The sequence below is a fragment of the Cyprinodon variegatus genome, unplaced genomic scaffold, assembly GCF_000732505.1.
Source record: "Cyprinodon variegatus isolate N-32 unplaced genomic scaffold, C_variegatus-1.0 Scaffold16, whole genome shotgun sequence".
Classification (NCBI taxonomy): domain Eukaryota; kingdom Metazoa; phylum Chordata; class Actinopteri; order Cyprinodontiformes; family Cyprinodontidae; genus Cyprinodon; species Cyprinodon variegatus.
The window spans coordinates 1,308,281-1,326,464 of NW_015150469.1; the positions used below are offsets into that span (position 1 = coordinate 1,308,281).

General features: G+C 35.9%; 1 protein-coding gene across 2 annotated transcripts; it reads left to right on the plus strand.

Moving 5' to 3' along the window:
- Positions 1–57: 57 nt before the first annotated feature.
- LOC107091515 (zinc finger protein Eos-like) lies at positions 58–13,694 on the plus strand. Of its 2 annotated transcripts, none has more exons than XM_015385487.1 (8): positions 58–632; positions 5,103–5,157; positions 7,308–7,415; positions 7,514–7,813; positions 7,891–8,085; positions 9,835–9,972; positions 10,074–10,205; positions 11,969–13,694. In XM_015385487.1, the coding sequence occupies exons 1-8, from the start codon at positions 606–608 to the stop codon at positions 12,775–12,777; spliced, it is 1,764 nt and encodes a 587-aa protein (XP_015240973.1). In that variant the 5' UTR covers positions 58–605; the 3' UTR covers positions 12,778–13,694. The 2 variants fall into 2 exon arrangements, with proteins under 2 accessions (XP_015240973.1, XP_015240981.1); XM_015385495.1 differs by having other exon boundaries at positions 7,918–8,085.
- The last annotated feature ends 4,490 nt before the right edge of the window (positions 13,695–18,184 follow it).

Sequence of the window (18,184 nt, forward strand, 5' to 3'; positions counted from 1 at the left end):
TGCTGCGGGTGAATGCCATTTGTCGTGTGGTCGGCTGCCATAGCAACGGCTCGCGAGAAACATATAGCCCAAGTCGGTTTGACGCGCTCGGTGTTGGATGACAGCTGCGTTCATGCGGACAATTCTCTCAGTCGCAACTCCTGCACGCGCCGCCGCCGCTGTCTGGAAGCCGCGCGCGAGGCTGATCGGACTTAAAAACCCGCCGGGAGACGCTGGAACAAATAGCCGCGGATGCAGCGGGGGAGAGAGAGAGGCATGGCACCTATCTGGAAACATATATGATTCAATGCACAATCGACAGTCTGGGGACCAGAGAGGATTGCAAAGCAAAGGGTTTGGAACAGATGCGCGCTCTCCTGTCTTTATATATTTCTTTTCTTTTAATTTTTAATCGCGGTGTGGCTCCCGGCTCCATCAGCGCCTGTTGCATCCAGGATATTCATTCTCCCTGAGATGTGCTGCTGTCTCCGCCTCCCCCCCCTCTCTCCAAAGTCAATGTCCACTGTTGTCATCCATTTAAGCAAGAGCTGTTGATGCCTTTTACATCTTGGTCTGTTTCCGTTTCATAAAGTGAAAGCTCCGTCTGCTCCTAGTGAAAATAAAACATGTTGGCGGCTATGTCTAAAGACAACGTAAGTCAGCAAAAAAGTGTCTGGTCTTGGTGTTTCTGTTGCATAGCTGTTTTATGTAACGTGGTAATTATTTGTCAATTAAAAACATAGGGGGAAAGATAAATAAGGATAAATGTGAAACAAGTTGAAAGCTGATTAACAATAAATGCAAATCTAAAAGCAGGAGTAATATAATACAATATATTATCATAAAATGATAAAAATAGCAAGGATGTTTAAGCTAATAATAATAAAACTGATAGTAAACTGGTAGTTTCTGTTAATCAGAGAGGTGCAGACAACTTGTAAGTTCTCAATGGACTCTGTAATGCAAGATAAGACTTAACTATTTTGAGGTATTTTTTTGCAATAGAAAAGTTTGTGTCAATTTTTTCCATTTCATTCTATGTAAGGTATAACAAACTGATCATCATCCAATAGTGTTGTTTCAATCCAATTCAGTTTATTTATATAGCACCAATTCACAACACGTCACCTCAAGTTCAACAGATCATCCAGTCAAATTGATTCAAAGTTTTCTATCTAAGGAAAACCAGTTGATTGCATCGACTCATTGACTGGAAGGCAATCCCTCACACTAGGCATGCTTGTAGCGACAGTGGAGAGGAAAAACTCCCCTTTAACAGCAAGAAATCTCCAGCAGAACCAGGCTCAGAGCGACCAGCCACCGACCCAGACCGACGGGCAAACAAACAGAAGCAGAGATACAAAAAGCAGCTGTAAAAGGCGGCCCCGTCCAGAAAACACACACCCAGACCCACAGACAATTAGTATACTTTTAATCACAGTAAACCAACTGTTTAGATTAAGTCTAATCTTGCTTTGCTTAAGTTGTTTTTAAGTTAGGGCATTGACACCACTTCTCTGATTTTTTTATTACTTAAGTTAAAATAAATATAACTTTTGATTGGGGAGTGGCGGCCTAGTGGTTGGGGAATAGGGCTTTGAATCCTGACAATGGCAGCCCACTGCTCCCCAAGGGGATGGGTTAAATGCAGAAAAGTAATTTCCCTCTGGGATTATTAGAGTATAAATATATATATAAAAAAAAAAGATTTCCGTTCTCATCCTGTTCTAGGTGATATAATCTCTCTGTAAACTTTGAAAATTACATATTTAGTTTTAAATATCAGTTCTTTGCAGTCTTGAAGGATAGTCTTCATTGGAAGTTTTTGTTTTCTGGATCAGATGCTTAGATCTCTAAAGTGCAAATGTCAGAACTTCTTTAATCGTATTTATTTCATGTTAAATAGATTTATTGCTCTACTAAAATAGGCTTGGCATACAGCCCCAATCGTTCACAATTTTCTTGTGAAGAAAATTACATGATTTAGAATTAAGAGGCATTTCAAAGTTTTAGAAGGTAACAAATTATTCTGTCCAATGTTAATGTTTTATTATATTTCTTAAATTGGCCTTTTAATAAAAAGTTAAAATATTGAAGAAGTAGAAAACAAGCTTTGAGAAAAAAATACCTTGAGATCTACTCACTTGGGTCTGCTACCAGAAATGTGCTGGTTTCCTTTATGTCAAACTCTGAAAAGGATGTTGTTCGAATAAAAAAAAGACCAATATTTTACATTAACATGTATTTATTTTATTGTTAAATAAAAAACTCTATTGGACCCCTTTTTTTTAATGTTTGTTTAAGCTCTGCTGCGAGACAAACTACATCTACGGTCAGATCATGGTCAAATCATTCAACCAGAGCTTCTCTGACAGCATGCAGCAGGCGAAAAAAACTAATTTGAAAGCAACATATCCTCTAACCCCCCCAAAAAAATTAAAAAGATCAGAATCATAATTCACTAACAACAATCCCTCTGTTACCAAAACAAACAGTGAAATATGGCGGAGGTAGTATGATTATCTGGGACAAGAAAATGTATGATCCAGGACATCGTTCACCTGTTATTGATAGAATATATGGACTCTAACAGTTATCACAGAGATATGTCTCGTTAATTTTGATCATTTTAAGATTGATGATCAAAACAAAAACCTTTAAAAATGCCTCTTTCCCTGCAAACAGATACTGCAGTAAAAGCCAGAGTTATCCATAAACAAATAGGCTGCATACACCAGTTAAATTAAATGGTCCCGTCTTACAACTTATCATACACCAGTTAAAGCAAATGATTCGACTAAAGTTTTTATTGTATCAAAATTGAAAAGAAGTTATTTTACCTTTTTTTTGTTATTTCTACTTGTTTAAACAGGAACAAATCACACAATTATTAATCGGTACAAGTAAAGTAGTTCAATCGTTTTAAAACAGGGTTCTGTACATGTTTGTAGATTGAAAATTTTAAAATTACTAGAGGTTTACCTGGTAAAATAAAATAAAAACTTTAAAAAATATCTTTTCAGTAAAAAGGGTATAGAAAAACTTACTTGAACTAACTTTAATAACTTGGTCTGTCCATTAAAAGTCACTGGATCCTTGTTGTCCTAGTCACAATAAAACAGAACTACAAACAAAAACATGACTAATAAAAGGTGAAAATGATATTATACACCTAACTTGCTCCTTTTTTAAGTTTTTAAGCCTTTTAATGCCATATTGCATTCTATCTGCACTGACTGGCGGGGGGGTACCAGGAAGAGGCATGGAGGAAAGTGCTTTAAAGGAACAATTCCACAGGGTTGGATATGCAGTGTCAAAGTAAATTGACTCTTTTAGAGTTACAACTACTCTAAGTTAATTTAACACTGATTTAAAGTGGGACCAAATGCACTCTTAAGGTGTGACTTTAACACTGCTGTCAAACCTAATTGTAGCCATTCTTAAATTATGATCAAGGTCCTCATAAAACTACTCAAAGGGCAACAAATGGCAATACACAATATTGCCATAAGACATATTTTCATATATACTAAATCAGTTGCGACGTTTGGTAACACAGGAAAGTAACACTAGAAACAAAGAAAGTTCAAATAGCAGAAAAGGGATTTCCATCCATGTTGTTAGTGTTTCTAGTTTTCCAATGAATATCAGTTTGAATTTGTTGTCCTGATCAATCAGAATGCCTTTCAATGGTATGGTAACTTTATGGAATGAAATAATGTTCGTTTTACTGCTAAGCCGCGGCTCATTCGCTGTCTGGAAGCTGTACAAAATGAAATTTCATCTTGTATAAACTCTGTGTATACAAAATGACAATAAATGTTGTCTAAGTCAAAGCTTGTGAATACATAGGGGAACTTTGCAGACTGAGATGAAGGCTTAAATCTCAGAGGAAAAAAAAAAGTTTCAATCTCTGGAGGGTAACTTGAATAATCTATGTACAGAGACACAAGGTTCGCCAAACAAAGTTTAGAGAATGATATAAAGAAAAAATATATATTTATATTTATATAAACAGTATTTAGTTAAGGGGGATTATTGTATGTCCTTTCTCACATAGATGTATGCATTATTTGTTTAATATACGTGTGTATGTATGAGAAAAAAACATTATAAAATGCCATATGTAAATATATAATGAACCTAATTTATCTCTAGTTTAAGAGCATTACTGAATGTTTAAAAGTAAGTATCCTGCCAAATGGCTACAGGTAGATCCATCAACATGATGAGACATAGATGGTTTGATTTGTTTTATTTGATTTATTTGGTTTAAACTACCTTCTACCCCGTTTCAAGCATATAGAGAGAGTTATTATGCTTTTAGTGTACACATTATTATGTTTTTTTTTTAGGTTTCTTTAGCTCTTTTTTTATCCAAATGGTGTATAAAATAAACTAATAATGATCATGAAAAAATGTATTTCATTTTTCTGCAACAACAGTAAATGTAAACAAAAAAAACCCATCCTTAACGGTCATCAGTCAGAGACCTCATGTTATTTTTAAATTCAGTCATTTAATGACTTCCTAATAATTGATATATATATATATATATATCTTTAATGAAGTTTGATAAAGCCCAGGTCCATTTTTTTTTACCTTTGAAGTGCATTTACAGAGAAAATGCATGGCAGGAAATATATTTATTAATTATTAAAGACAAAAACAATTTGGTTTGAAGTTTTTAATCTAAAGAAACTTCCTAAAAGAATGTGACAACTCTTTTAAATATGTGCATAAAATGCTCTTTATTTCAGGCTTTATCCACCAACCCCCTTGATATGTTTCTGTGTTTGTTTCAACTCCTCCTTTGAAACTCTTTGCCAGACATTTTGTATAAATGTCAAGCGTCTCATTTTCATTTGTAAGACGGAGGAAGTTCTCCAGGAAAGAGAGCCAGTCAGATCTGTCTGTTTTCTTTAAAAACTAGAGTACTTTAGTGTTTGGTTTTAGAAAATAAGAACTGAAAGCCTGAATTGGTCTGTGGTTGTGGCATCATCCAGCTGGTTAGAATAATTTATGTTAAGAATAGCAAAGGTGTCTATCTTTATCATTTGAGTGTTTTTTTCTTAAAGGAAATTATTATGGATGTAAGTTAACAGTTTGTTCTGTTTTTATAGGCATCTGGTGAAAGAATGAATGCTGATGAATGTAATGGAGGCTCATATCCACAAGGTAAGAAAAAATATATAGTTCATTGTATGGAAAGTGTATGAATGTACTTACTATGTACTAATGTCAGCTCTTTGCTTCTTTTAATTTACTAACATTTGATTCTAAGAAGCCAAACTCTGGAAATATTTTAAATTATTTTTGCTTTTTGGACTTTTGCTTCTTTTTTGTGTATTTTCTCTTTAGCTGTCATTCCCTGCTGAAAATTTTAGACTAAGAAAATGATGGATTGGGAAAAATGGGGGATGAACAACTGTTAAAGTAGAGTTCTATAATAAAATATTAGTTGGATCTTTTATTTCTGTGAAGCAGCTTAATATAACATTTGTGATAAAATTGTGTATAAATAAGAAAGTTCCAAATTATGCATCATCAAAAAAAGTTTAGCATTTCTTTTTTTTTTTTTTTACGAAATCATCTGGCATTGCTGGTATACTATACGCTATTTTATGTTTGTACAACTGCCAATCTATGGGGTTCCCTTTCATATCCTAAAGTAATCTTGTCTTTGTAAATGGCTATTCTAACAAAGTTTACAAAGAAAATAAAATGGTTCTTTGCAAAACTTAAAAAAAAATTGAAACAAACAAACAGAAAAAAAAACAAAAAAACATTCTTTTTACATAGCATCAGCGATAAAATCAACAAATGTTTATATTAAATAAATTCTACAGGGGGGTTAATGAGGATATTTTCAGCTGTTTTTTTTTTTTTTTTCTGAAGATGGTAAAAATTAAAGGAAAATCTTTCAATACGGTCCAACAGCTTGGAAGAGGGATCCTGTCAAGTTTTGATCTTGTACATGGAAATGTTAGAATCTAAATTGAAAAATCTGGCTTAAATAATTTAACCGCTACACAATGAAGGAACCTAAAAGTTAATATCTGATCTTTAAAGATGATTTTCTAATGGATAGATAACCAATGTAGAAATATTAAAACAGGATTAATGTCAGGTCTTCTGTTTCTTCTAGCCAGCGGAACGCTTTACTATTGATGTGTGCAAAAAGTTAGTTAAAATGGTCAAAATGAGAGGAAATGTAAACATGAGGGATTCTCTAAATTTCATGTTTGATTTCAAACTTCTTAGTTTGGAATTTTTAGATGATTAAAGATATTTCTGATTAATGTTTATCAGTGACCTTCATGAGACATTGATTGATTGATTGATTGATTGATTGATTGATTGATTGATTGGTTGATTGGTTGAGTTATTCATTCATGCATTCAGTCATTCATTAGAATGCTACAATTATTTTAGTTATGCTTATCAGCATATTTCAAATAGCCAATATGTAGCCTGGAGGAACCTAACTCCCCAGGCTAGTGATCAAACATACGCTGTCTTAATGAGTTTAAACGAGAGATCTTAGATTTTAACGGATGTGCAATTGAAATTCTGGCTCTCAAGTATTTGGTTTGAAGAGTCCATGATCCTCAAGGGAGCAGTATTGCTGAATGAAAAGGGGAAAAACAGATACCCCAAACAGAGCCTTTGGATACGTCATGTATTAGATTATTGGTAGAATCTGAAGAGATTAGTTTTAAAGGGACACCTAAGCAAGAGATTCCCACCTAATAAAATGATTATTTTAATAAATCAGAGTTGCAAAAAAAAAAAAAAAAAAAAAAAAAAAAAAACTAAAAAAGAGCAGGATTGTAGAAACTAAATAAAAAAAAAATTAAAAGAGTTAAAGAGTTGGGGTAAATCAATTTTATTTAAGTAGCACATTTAAATGGCAATGCTGCTGTAGATGACAAAGAAAAAAAGGGCATATATACTGTATATACATATACGTATATATATATATATATATATATATATATATATATATATATATATATATATATATATATATATAAAGATCCCATGTTCGAACTAAGATACTTTAAATACTTTGAAAACCCTTTTGTAAAAGGGAAAGGGTTCTGGGATTTTAAGCCAGTCAAGCTCTATAGAAAGAAATAATAGCTTTATTCTATGAATATTGGGAAATAATCTCAGTCATTTTGCAAGGCAAGTTTATTTAGATAGCAAATCTTCGTAGCAGGACAGAGGGAAAAATACATTGCAAGATATTTTAAATAATAGACACATTTCTGTACAATTTCCTATTTAAACTATGTCTTTATTAGACTATGTTTATGTTACAGGTAATGGCGGCGAATCAACAGCAGAGCAGGATTTTTATGGTGGGTTGCGGGCCACTTCTGCAAGATCTCCTAGCAGCCAGCAGTCCTCTCCCCTTCGCTCATTAAGTGGTCAGTCATTATATCAATTCATATATGTATATTTTTTATTTGAAGCTGGTGTCCAAGTAAATCTATTTCCATATACGCTCCATTTTTCCAAAATAAAGACTCTATTAAGGTGGAGCTGTGTAGCGATGAAGAGTCTTCAGGTGCCCGTCAGTCTGAGAACAAAGAGGCCGTAGGGAGTGACAGTGGGAAAAATGACAGAGCGGGTCCTGCTGAAGAAGGAGGTGCTGCTTTTGCCGGGAGCAGAGGAGAGGGAGGAAACATTTACAATGAGACGGCTACTCCTAATTCGGCCTCGCCTGGACCTATCCGGCTGCCCAACGGGAAGCTGCAGTGTGAGGTGTGTGGGATGGTCTGCATTGGACCTAATGTGCTGATGGTCCACAAGCGCAGCCATACAGGTGAGAACATGACGGCAACCACAGTCTATATGAATATTTAAAACAGATGCTAAAATACATTATATAAATTAATGAAGCCCAAAAATCAACGCAAATGTTTGCAGGCGAGCGTCCATTTCAGTGCAACCAGTGTGGAGCCTCCTTCACCCAGAAGGGTAACCTGCTGCGTCACATCAAACTTCATTCAGGAGAGAAGCCTTTCAAATGTCCTGTTTGCAGCTATGCCTGCCGCAGGAGAGATGCTCTGGCAGGTCATCTGCGCACTCATACAGGTAAATCAATGAGCTCCCTCGATGCAAAGCTAGATGGAGACAGGTGTCTGTTTCCTCTCATCATTATGTAAGCCTGGTCTGTAAATAAAATGATCTCTAAGTGCTATATATACACTTATATAGTTAAACACTTTAGCTGAAATCAGTCTTTAGCTAATTGTTATATAATATTTTAAAGCAGTAAAAGTGAAAGTAGTAAAACCAAGTGATGTTCATTGAATAGTGCCTTTCCAAAGAATAAAATCACAAAGAACAGATAAGAATTCATTAAAATAGCATAAAGGAAACTTAAACATAACATAAATAAAAGATTCAAGCTTCTACAAAAAAAAACTCTCCACAGGGAGAGCAGAAGACATTTCATAGGCAAGATTTTCCCCTGCTTTGGAGCTTTAATATCATCTACTAGATATTTACACTATTTGTCTTTTTATTTGATGAATTAAGACAAAGCAGAAATAAGTGCATTGGAAGAGAAAATAAATTTCTGGAAAGATAAATTAAGAGTCTGGCATATTCAGTCCTTTTGAGTTGATGCTTCAGAACCATCTTTCTCTAGAATGACAGCACCATTTTTTTTAAAACTGTGTCTCTACCAGCTTTTTATGTAAAGACTAGCAGTCTTGTCAGATCAGATAAATAACATCCAGACTGTGGCTGGGCCGTTCTGGCAGCTGAACAGCATTAGATACGAGCTGTTTAAATGCAGCTCCAGCTACATGTTTAGGGTTGCTCTCCATTCGGACCTCTGTCCCAATTTCTTTTGCAGCCTCCATCGTTATTTTGGCTCCATAAAAACCTGAGATCTCCCTATCTCTGTTGAAAAGCATTGTTTTACCACTATGCTTTCATCCTCATCTTTAATGGTTGTGTGTTTCAGGTAGGGTGCAAAAAGCAAACTGGACCTATTGCTGCTTTCCTTTACAAATTCCTGTTTCCTTGCTACTCTTCCATAAAAAAATGTCATATTCGTGGCATCCGCAGCTAATTAGTTTTCATTGAGCAGATTTACCTACCTAAGATGTAGAATGCTTTTATTTGCATAGGATTATATCTTGAATATCAGAGTATAGGAGGCTGAATATAAATGCACACTAAACTGATTTCTTTTTTTTTTTAAGTATGATGTTTCTTCAACTTTATGCACTTAGGTAGTGAACTTAATGGATGTTTGTGTTAAACCTAATCAGATGACACTAAAAGTGGTCCATTTCTCCTTTCTTTGAAACTCAAAGGAAATAGGTCTTCATTACTATTTTCTGTAAAAAGAAAGAAAAAAAAAAACGTGACATTTAACAGGTTTAAAAACAGGAAATCATGTGAGTGTGCTTTGAATTTTTTTGGGCCCATATATGTGAACAACAGGTGCTGACATACAGTGTTGATATAATAAGTCTGGATGTGATCGGGTCGCACAGGTTCATTTACAGAGAAACGATCACTGCAAACTGGATTTCAGCGAATTGACGTCATTGCTTCCGTCGGCTTACCAAACTGGAACCCTGCGGTGAGGGGTTAGGCGTTTTCTTTACCGTCACATAAAGGTTTCAAAAATCAATTTCAGGAATTCCTAATCAAAAGGGAAAGTCTATTCTTATAAGCCATTCTATTAACTACTATTTCATTTGTAAAAAGAAATCCCCTCCAATACCCAATAATCTTACTTGCCATGTTATAAACCATCCCATATTTATTGGGTAATATATCCCTGAATGTACAGTCATTGAAATGCTTTCCCTCTGATTTTAGTTTCTTCCCCTACGGTGGGAAAACCTTACAAGTGCACCTACTGCAGTCGCAGCTATAAGCAACAGAGCACGCTGGAGGAACATCTGGAGCGCTGCCATAGTTACATGAAGACTCTGGAACCTGCACAGATGCAACTAGGTAACACACAACACATTCAACCATGAGCCTTTCATATGTTCACATATACTATATAAGGTCATTTGTCAGGGTTATTACGTTTTGGGGTTCTCCATGTACAGGTGAAGAGTCAGTAAATATGGAAAGCATCTCTAAGCCTGCGTTGCAGCCGTCCAATGAGAAAAGGCCGTTTGTGGACAGACTGACTGTCAGCATAACCAAACGCAAGAGGTCAACGCCACAGAAGTTTTTAGGTGAGTAATAATTTATATTTACAGTGTGAGTCATAAGTCTACATATACTGAGTGACAATATGAGTATCATATATTTTATTTTTGTTAGGCAAATGAAAAACAGAAAAGCAAGCAGCTTTTTTAAAATCCATTTTAAACAAAATCATTGGGTTTAATGCTGGTTTAAACAGAATCATTGGGTTTATAGCTAGTTTAAAACAGAGAATTGAGTTATAACTGGTTTAAACAAATTCATTAGGTTTATAGCTGGCTTAAACAGAATCATTGATATTATGCTGGTTTGAACTGAATCGTTGGGTTTAAAGCTGGTTTGAACAATCATTGTGTTTCTAGCTAGTTTAAACATAACCATTAGGTTTATAGCTGATTAAAACAATCAATGGGTTTAAAGCAGATTTTAGCGATCATTGGGTTTATAGCTAGTTTAAACACGATCATTGGGTTTCTAGCTGGTTTAAACATAACAATTTGGTTTCTAGCTGGTTTAAACATAACCATTGGGTTTATAGCTTGTTTAAACTGAATCATTGGGTTTAAAGCTGAAGTAAACAATCATTGGGTTTAAAGCTGGTTTAAACAGAATCTTTGGGCTTATATTGTGAATTATCTCTTATCAGAACAAGGGGTCAAAACTATACATATGGGCTCAAACATATGCATACATTAACAACGATATAATAATAACACATTCACTGGATGATCCTCACTGGATTCTTTCAATGTGTTTCAGTTTTTAGAAAATGATCCTGCTGGGATAATAATTACTTCAAATTACAGTCATCTGGCTGTCAAAGCCAAATAATTCTTAGATATTCGTCCTTTATTATTTCCTTTATTATTTCCTGTTGGCAGGGCAATAAACCCCCTGGTATTGTGATGGCACTCCTCATGTATTCTTTTTGCCATGAGGCCATCATAGCCCAATCATTTTTCTCATCTGACTACAGACTCCTGTTAAGCATAAAAGGGTTAATTTGGGCTCAGACACTTTTTTCTAGGTCAGCAGTCCCTCAGTCCATTATGTTATTTTTTCTATTAATTGTGAACAATAACACTGGTCTTCCAGCAGTTTCTGCTTTCTGATCAGCCTGAATCTTGGTCATCTAGGGTTTTTCTTGACCTTAACCTATTAGACCTCCACAGAGGTCAGTTTGGATTTAGTGAATCCTTTACACTTTCAACAGGGCAGTGATCCAAAACACACATTAAAGCTGATTGACTTATATTTATTATCTTTAGTCTTAAGAAAACTAGCCTTCAAACCTTAGCAAGCTGTTATATTTAGCTGTCATGTTAGGGGTTTTACGGCCAGTAGTGCTGGTCATTAATAATATGCAGTGTATAGAGGAATAAAGATTGAGGGTTGACTCCAAAGATTTAAGTCTTGACTTAAATCGACAGATGTTTAGAACTTAGCATAGGCAGGTGTTTAGAAAGAAAATATATATAAATGGATTTAAAGATTTGAATGAATTTCTATATCCCTGACTCTCTTTCTCGTTTTACATCATTGATAATCTTTTCACTTTCTTTATCATTTTATTTGTATTTTTTCTCAGGTGACAGAAATATTTTGTTACTTTGAAAATTAAATTCAAAAGATTCAACATTCTCAATAGAATAAGGTTAATTATTTATACAATTATATTTTAAAATGTTTTAATTAACAGGTTTAGAACCACTTGGTTTGATAGTAAAATATTATCACTCTGTGGGAAATTCCACCCTGAACATCATTTATTGTTGACGCGGTTCTTTTGCAGGAGAAAAGCACATGCACCTTGAACCACCAGAAGCACCTTACGAACTGTCCTCTGGCTCTGAAAAGGAAGGGGATCTCCTGAGCTCCCATTCTGCTGGAGACTCATCCGGTCTGGTTAGTTCACACCTCCACTTTGCGAGAGGTAAAGGTGAGAACCACGAGTCCCCCTCGCTGCCTCAGCTCCACCCAGGCTTTGTGGCGGAGCTACGAACTGTTGTTGGTTCCCTCAACAGCAATGTGGTTCCTCAGGCCCTCCGACCTCATGGGAGTGTGGGGCTTGCAGCAGTGTCAGCCGGGCTCCCCAGGGAGGCTGGGGAAGGCCGGGATGACCAGCCCTCCACGCACAGTCACACCACCTCACCCAACGGCTGTCCAGACTCTACGGACACAGAAAGCACAGCGGAAGAGCAGAGCACAAGGGCTTCGGCCCCGACGAGTACCTCCAACAACCATCACCTCCACTACCTGACCCCAGCGCTGCCCCGCAGCCTCCCCACTGCCAGCCCCAGCCAAGCCAAAGACTTGGAGACAGAGTGGGGCCCTGTGCCCCCGGGTGTAATAAAGAGGAACCAAGGATCACCGCTCTCTGCTAGGAACAATTTGCAGGTTTTAGACAGGGCCGGCAGGCCGGTGCGTTCCTTCTACTGCCGGCACTGCTGCATCCTCTTCCTGGACCACGTCATGTACACAATCCACATGGGCTGCCACGGCTTCCGCCAACCGTTCGAGTGCAACATCTGCGGCCACCCCAGCCAAGACCGCTACGAGTTCTCATCTCACATCAGCCGTGGAGAGCACCAGGTGGGCTGAAGACGAGGGGGGGCTGTACGAGGAGGGGGTTGTTGCTGTAATCTAAAAGGGGGCTCATGTTTGTTCTGCACCAGATCAGCTGCTTTAAATCCCTACTTTAAGTCAAATAAATCCTGAGTTTACTTTGGACTTATATCCCACATGGCATAGGTGAGTGGAAAATCGTTTTAAGGCATTGGTTAGATTAGTTTAGACAAGTAAATTATGTACAGTAAGTGATTGCACTCCCTTATCAAATCACATGGCAAACTAAAGGTTTTGCCTCAGAAGTGCCTTTGGGGATTTCCTCTGAACACACACTCTAACACAACAAAACACACACCCACACAAAAAGAAACAGAGGAGAACTGGTGCTCAAGAAACTCGATTAGCCATCCTTTCCTCGGTTATTTAGGGAATGATCACACCTAGGAGGTCATGTTCACATGCAGTTCTTGAAAGCATTTATCAAAAATATATTTTATCCAATGTGCACTAAGATTTCTGCATTAGTGGCTGAGGAGGGTGCTTTTGTGTGTCAGGTTTGCTACATATGCACTGAGAGCGGTGTGTCTATGAGTGTGGGGGGGAGTTTTTGTCACAGATGAAGCACAGACGCGGACTGCCTTAACTCCTACAGTTGTGACTGTTGTAGGAAAACATATTGTTTACAGCTCGGTTCAACGGCGCGCCAAGTAGGCATGGGCTGGTGGGAGATTTTAATGGTATAGCAGTAAAACAAGCCAGGCTTTTATTTTTTTTTATTAAATAATTTTATTTCTTTTTTTTAATAAAACCAGTTAGCAAAAAACATTCCAACTAAAATATTAGTTACAATTATAACATCATCTAAATAATTCTTGATGTAATTATTGTTTCTTTTAACTAAATCCAAACTTTGAATAAACAACTACAACAGTTAGTTGTGCTTTGTAGTGGCGCTACACTGCAAAAACGATCTAAAAATAAGTCAAAATGTCTTAAATTAAGTGTATTTACCCTTGATTTGAGTAGGTTGATAAGATGATTTGCCAGTGGAATGAGAATTTTTACTCTTAAAATAAGGTAATTAGATAATATACACTTGAAATAAGACAATGAAATTGTTTTTTTCTTATTTTAAATAAGTAAATTGTCTCGTTCCATTGGCAAAGTGTCTCACTTACCTCCTCAATTCAAGAAAAAACACACTTATTTTAAGAAAAAAATGACTTATCTAGATATCAATTTTTCCCAGTGTAGACTACATTTGTTTGCAGGTTAAGTAGTTAGGCTTTTAGTGTTTAAAGCAAGGTTTCTGCATGGTGTTTAAAAAAAAGAAACGCTATTTCATTTTGTCTTCTTAATCTTCTCAGAATGCATTTTTAGGAAGGTTTACATCCCTGGTTTTAAATTGCATGGAGCTGCACACAAAATAGGTAGGTTACATCTTTGTTAATCAAGCAACATTTGAAATTCATACAAATTGGTAAGAAATCTTCAAACGACATTGTCTCAAGTCAAAGCTTTAGGGAATTAAAAGCTCATCCCTCTCTATATCTAAGCCATTTCCAGTCTAAATAAAAAAATTTGTTTAGCATTCTAAACTAAATTTTCCATAACCATGATGATGATTACTGTACAGGCTGGTTCTACAGTTTGAAAAGTGCAAAAGAATCCATTAAAAAACAAACATCTTTTTTGCCCTTCATAAATAAAGGCAACTTGTGCAACAAGCCTTGTTATTTAAATAATAAAAAAATAGCTGACCAATTTTAATTTACTTGTATTCCTAATTAAGTTTAGGAATATTGTTTAGTGATTATTGTTGATTCTAAATCTTATAATAATTGTTTCGAAAAGTAAAATAGACCCACTGAATCTTACAAAGACAGAAATAGCATTTGCAAAGGCTGCAGGTCAACTAGCCTTTTACCATTTTTTTTTCATACAGATTTCCATGCTTTTCCTTTGTTCTTTTTTGTACCTCTGACCAAATGTTTTGTTCTTACGCACTTAAACCTATCAGACTGTATCAGTCTGATAGGTTTAATATACTTAAATGGATCACAGCAGATGGTAAAATTGCAAGTATGGTTAGAAAATTTGGGCAATATTTTTTGAAATCTTTATATTAAAGGCCCTGTACCTCATTCTACACAGTCTTAAACCATAGGCGAGAAAAGTTTACTTTGAACTATAAGCCACGCCCCTAACCTTCTACCATTGAGAAACCTTCCTCCCACTCTGCTTGCAGGTGGTAACGCACACATCTTGGGATAAAAGTAATGAAAAGATACCCGTCTAGGGGGACTAGAGCCAGATTAGAGTCCAGATTGAGTCTGAGGTGGTCCTGCAAAGCTTTCCATCTCAAGTAGGTTGTTCCAAAGTTTAAACGAGCTTTGTTTCTTCTTTGGTCATTCTTGCATTTAAACTCTCTCTTCCCTTCCTTCATTTTGAACCTTTTAGGCTGTTTGCTGTTTATGCAATGAAAAGCAGCTGAGGTAATGCAGCGTTCCCTATGTGTCTGCTAGGGGTGTGGGAAAAGATAGTTTTGACGATATATCGTAATATTCGGCTGGCCGATCTACCATCGATTTTTAATTTCTTAGAATCAATTTAAATAAACAAAAGATTTTCACCTAAAACAATGAGGGAGAATGGGCTACCTCTCGCAGATGGCGCTGTGGAGCCCTTTTGCTGTGAGGCGCAGAGCAATACCATATGATGAAAATATACAGCACTTGTTTTTTTTAACTATTCATTTTATTTTGATAGCTGGGAAAAATATCGCAATCTATAGTGATAATGCAATATCATGATAATATCTTATCATGACCCAAGTATCGTGACACGTATCGAATGGCAACACCCATGCCAATACTCACCACAGTGTCCGCCATGCTTCTCCGTTTACAAGGCGTTCCATTTTCGCACTTTGAGAAAACACCACATGTTGAGAAACACTCACTAGTGGCTCACTTGAAACCGGAAGCTCTACAGAATGAACCCTATTGGCAGAGAAAACCATCGCACTAAAGTTAGAAGCCTACACTAAAAATGCCTGGACTCCTGCATATCCGTAATCAGTGGGTGATTTATTCTGCTACATAATATACCATGTAAAAAGCCGAGTAAAAAAATAAAATAATAGAAATTAAAATAAATTTAGGTACAGGGCCTTTAAGTTCAGTTTCTGAATCTCCTTACAGTCGCTTTCGATGTACTGCACTATTACATGTCTAAAGCCTCAGCTATAAAGACAATAAATTGTAAGAAAAAAAAGAAAAAGGCATACTTACCAGCAGCTTTAAAAGTTTTATAATGGTTTTACCCTTAATAGGTGTTTATTTCTGCTCCATAACTTTAACTGGTACTTATCACTGCAAATGTTTCCAGACTATCACATTTTCTTTGCTGTAAGTAATGGATGGTACCTTTTTTTGCAGCCTGACATGCAATATGTAGAAACAGGTTGGGGAGGGGACAGCAGCTTTTTGTCAAACCTGTTATTTCTCTGGTGCGTTTCCTTTCTCTAAACCGTAAAGCCGACAACCGGCCCATGCCTTTAAAAAACGCCGACTGCGTAGAACAGAGCCTCAGGATGAAGCTAATTAATGAAGTAAAATTAGGATGAAGAAGGTTTTAGGATTTCAAAGAAAGTTTTAGGATACTGGTGCAGATCAGACCATGAGCTTTGTTTTCTAAGAGCCTCACTGAAAGGACCTAGGGTGCTCTACCTCTCTGCAGGATTGGACATTTTAGAATAGGTTCCCTGCTTATATATGAACATCTTAATGAAGCACTTCACTGCTTTACAGAAACCTTACCACGGACATAACAGTGACAATAACCGACCCACTGATTTATGTGGGGTGTTTACTGGAGCCGGCCTTTTGCACTTTGGTTTGGGACTGGTAATGGGGAACCATCAGCTCATCTTAAACGATCCAGCTGGATCTGAGATTTAAAAACAAGTTCCATATTATAAATGATTTAAGAAATTATTTAAAGATGAATTAGTAGAAAATCAGTTTGGATCTCTTTTGTTATTATCTCACTTGTGATTATCTACTTAGTGTTGTTTGTTTCTGCCTTGATGTATTTAATCAGCTATATTCCAAATCTTATCCAGCATATTCCTCAAAGTCCATGAAATGTTACCTCCTGCTTCTTTATGGCACCCAAATACCTTATTGCTACAGTGGTGAATGATTTGATGATGTGAATATCTGGAAAATGAATGAAACCAAACTCAGTATTCATACTTGTTATTGTTGGTTTGTTGCTTTATAGTTTAACTTGAGTTTCTTTGGTAAGCAAAATGTACTTGAAAACTGTGTAAAAAAAAAATATATATATATATATAAATGCACTTGGGTTTGATATGTATGTTTGAGTGTGAATGGATTACAGCATGGGTGCTTGTCATTTTCTGCTTTTACCTGAATTGTGAATTATTTTTGAAACGTGAAGTGAAAACGAGGCGTGGATCTTATTTGTCCCCTCCTCGTGTTGACTTGATGTTCTACGGGCGAAAAAAACAACCTCTGTGAATGATGTAACATAACAAAAACACTTTTACCTCAAACCTTGAGATGTACAACTGCCTCATTAGTTCAAAAAAACTAAAAAAAACAAATTGTAAAAAAAAAAAAGGTCATGTCGCTTTCCAAGATGTCTTTGCGGTTACAGATTGCGTGCTCCTTGATATTTTCAAAACTTTTTACTGTCAATAAAGTAACATTTATTGTAAAAATTGATTCTGTCTTTTTTGACCAATTGATTCTGAGTCTGTGCTCTCAGTCACCACAAGTATGATTAAGAGTTATGATTGAATATTGAATGTTGTCATATATGCATTACATTACAGAGACTCATAAACTGTTCTGGTAGATTTTAATTTATTTAATTTCTATTAAAAGTGAATTAGCATAAAAATGGATGATAAATTGTATAAATGGGGAATCAATTTAGAAAAATAATCCTGTTTTTTAATTTACATTTTACTAAAAAAACGTCACCCATCTACATAATAACAGCAAAAATCTTTATAGGCATTAAAAGCAAACTCTTCCTTTTATGAGTAACGGCTTTTTCTTTTTAAAATCTTTTTTGAGGAGCGTCAAGTGTGTTGAGGTTGAAAGACCTTCCTTCCTCAACCCTAATATTTAGCAGCTCCCTCCATAGTCTGGACTTTGGCTTGACCACTAAAAAACATTAACATTACATTCAGTTGGAAAAAACATGTCTATAAAATTACCAGATTACTTTAAAGCTCTATCCTCCTGGCATATGAACAATAGTGGGCTTAACTTTATTTCTTAATGATCATTCAAGCAATATTAATGCAGTAATTCCTAACTGCTAATTATTTGCTTCAATTCACATAGGTGAACAGGTAGATTTTGCCTTTATGTACAGCACAGATCTATAAATAAATAATATA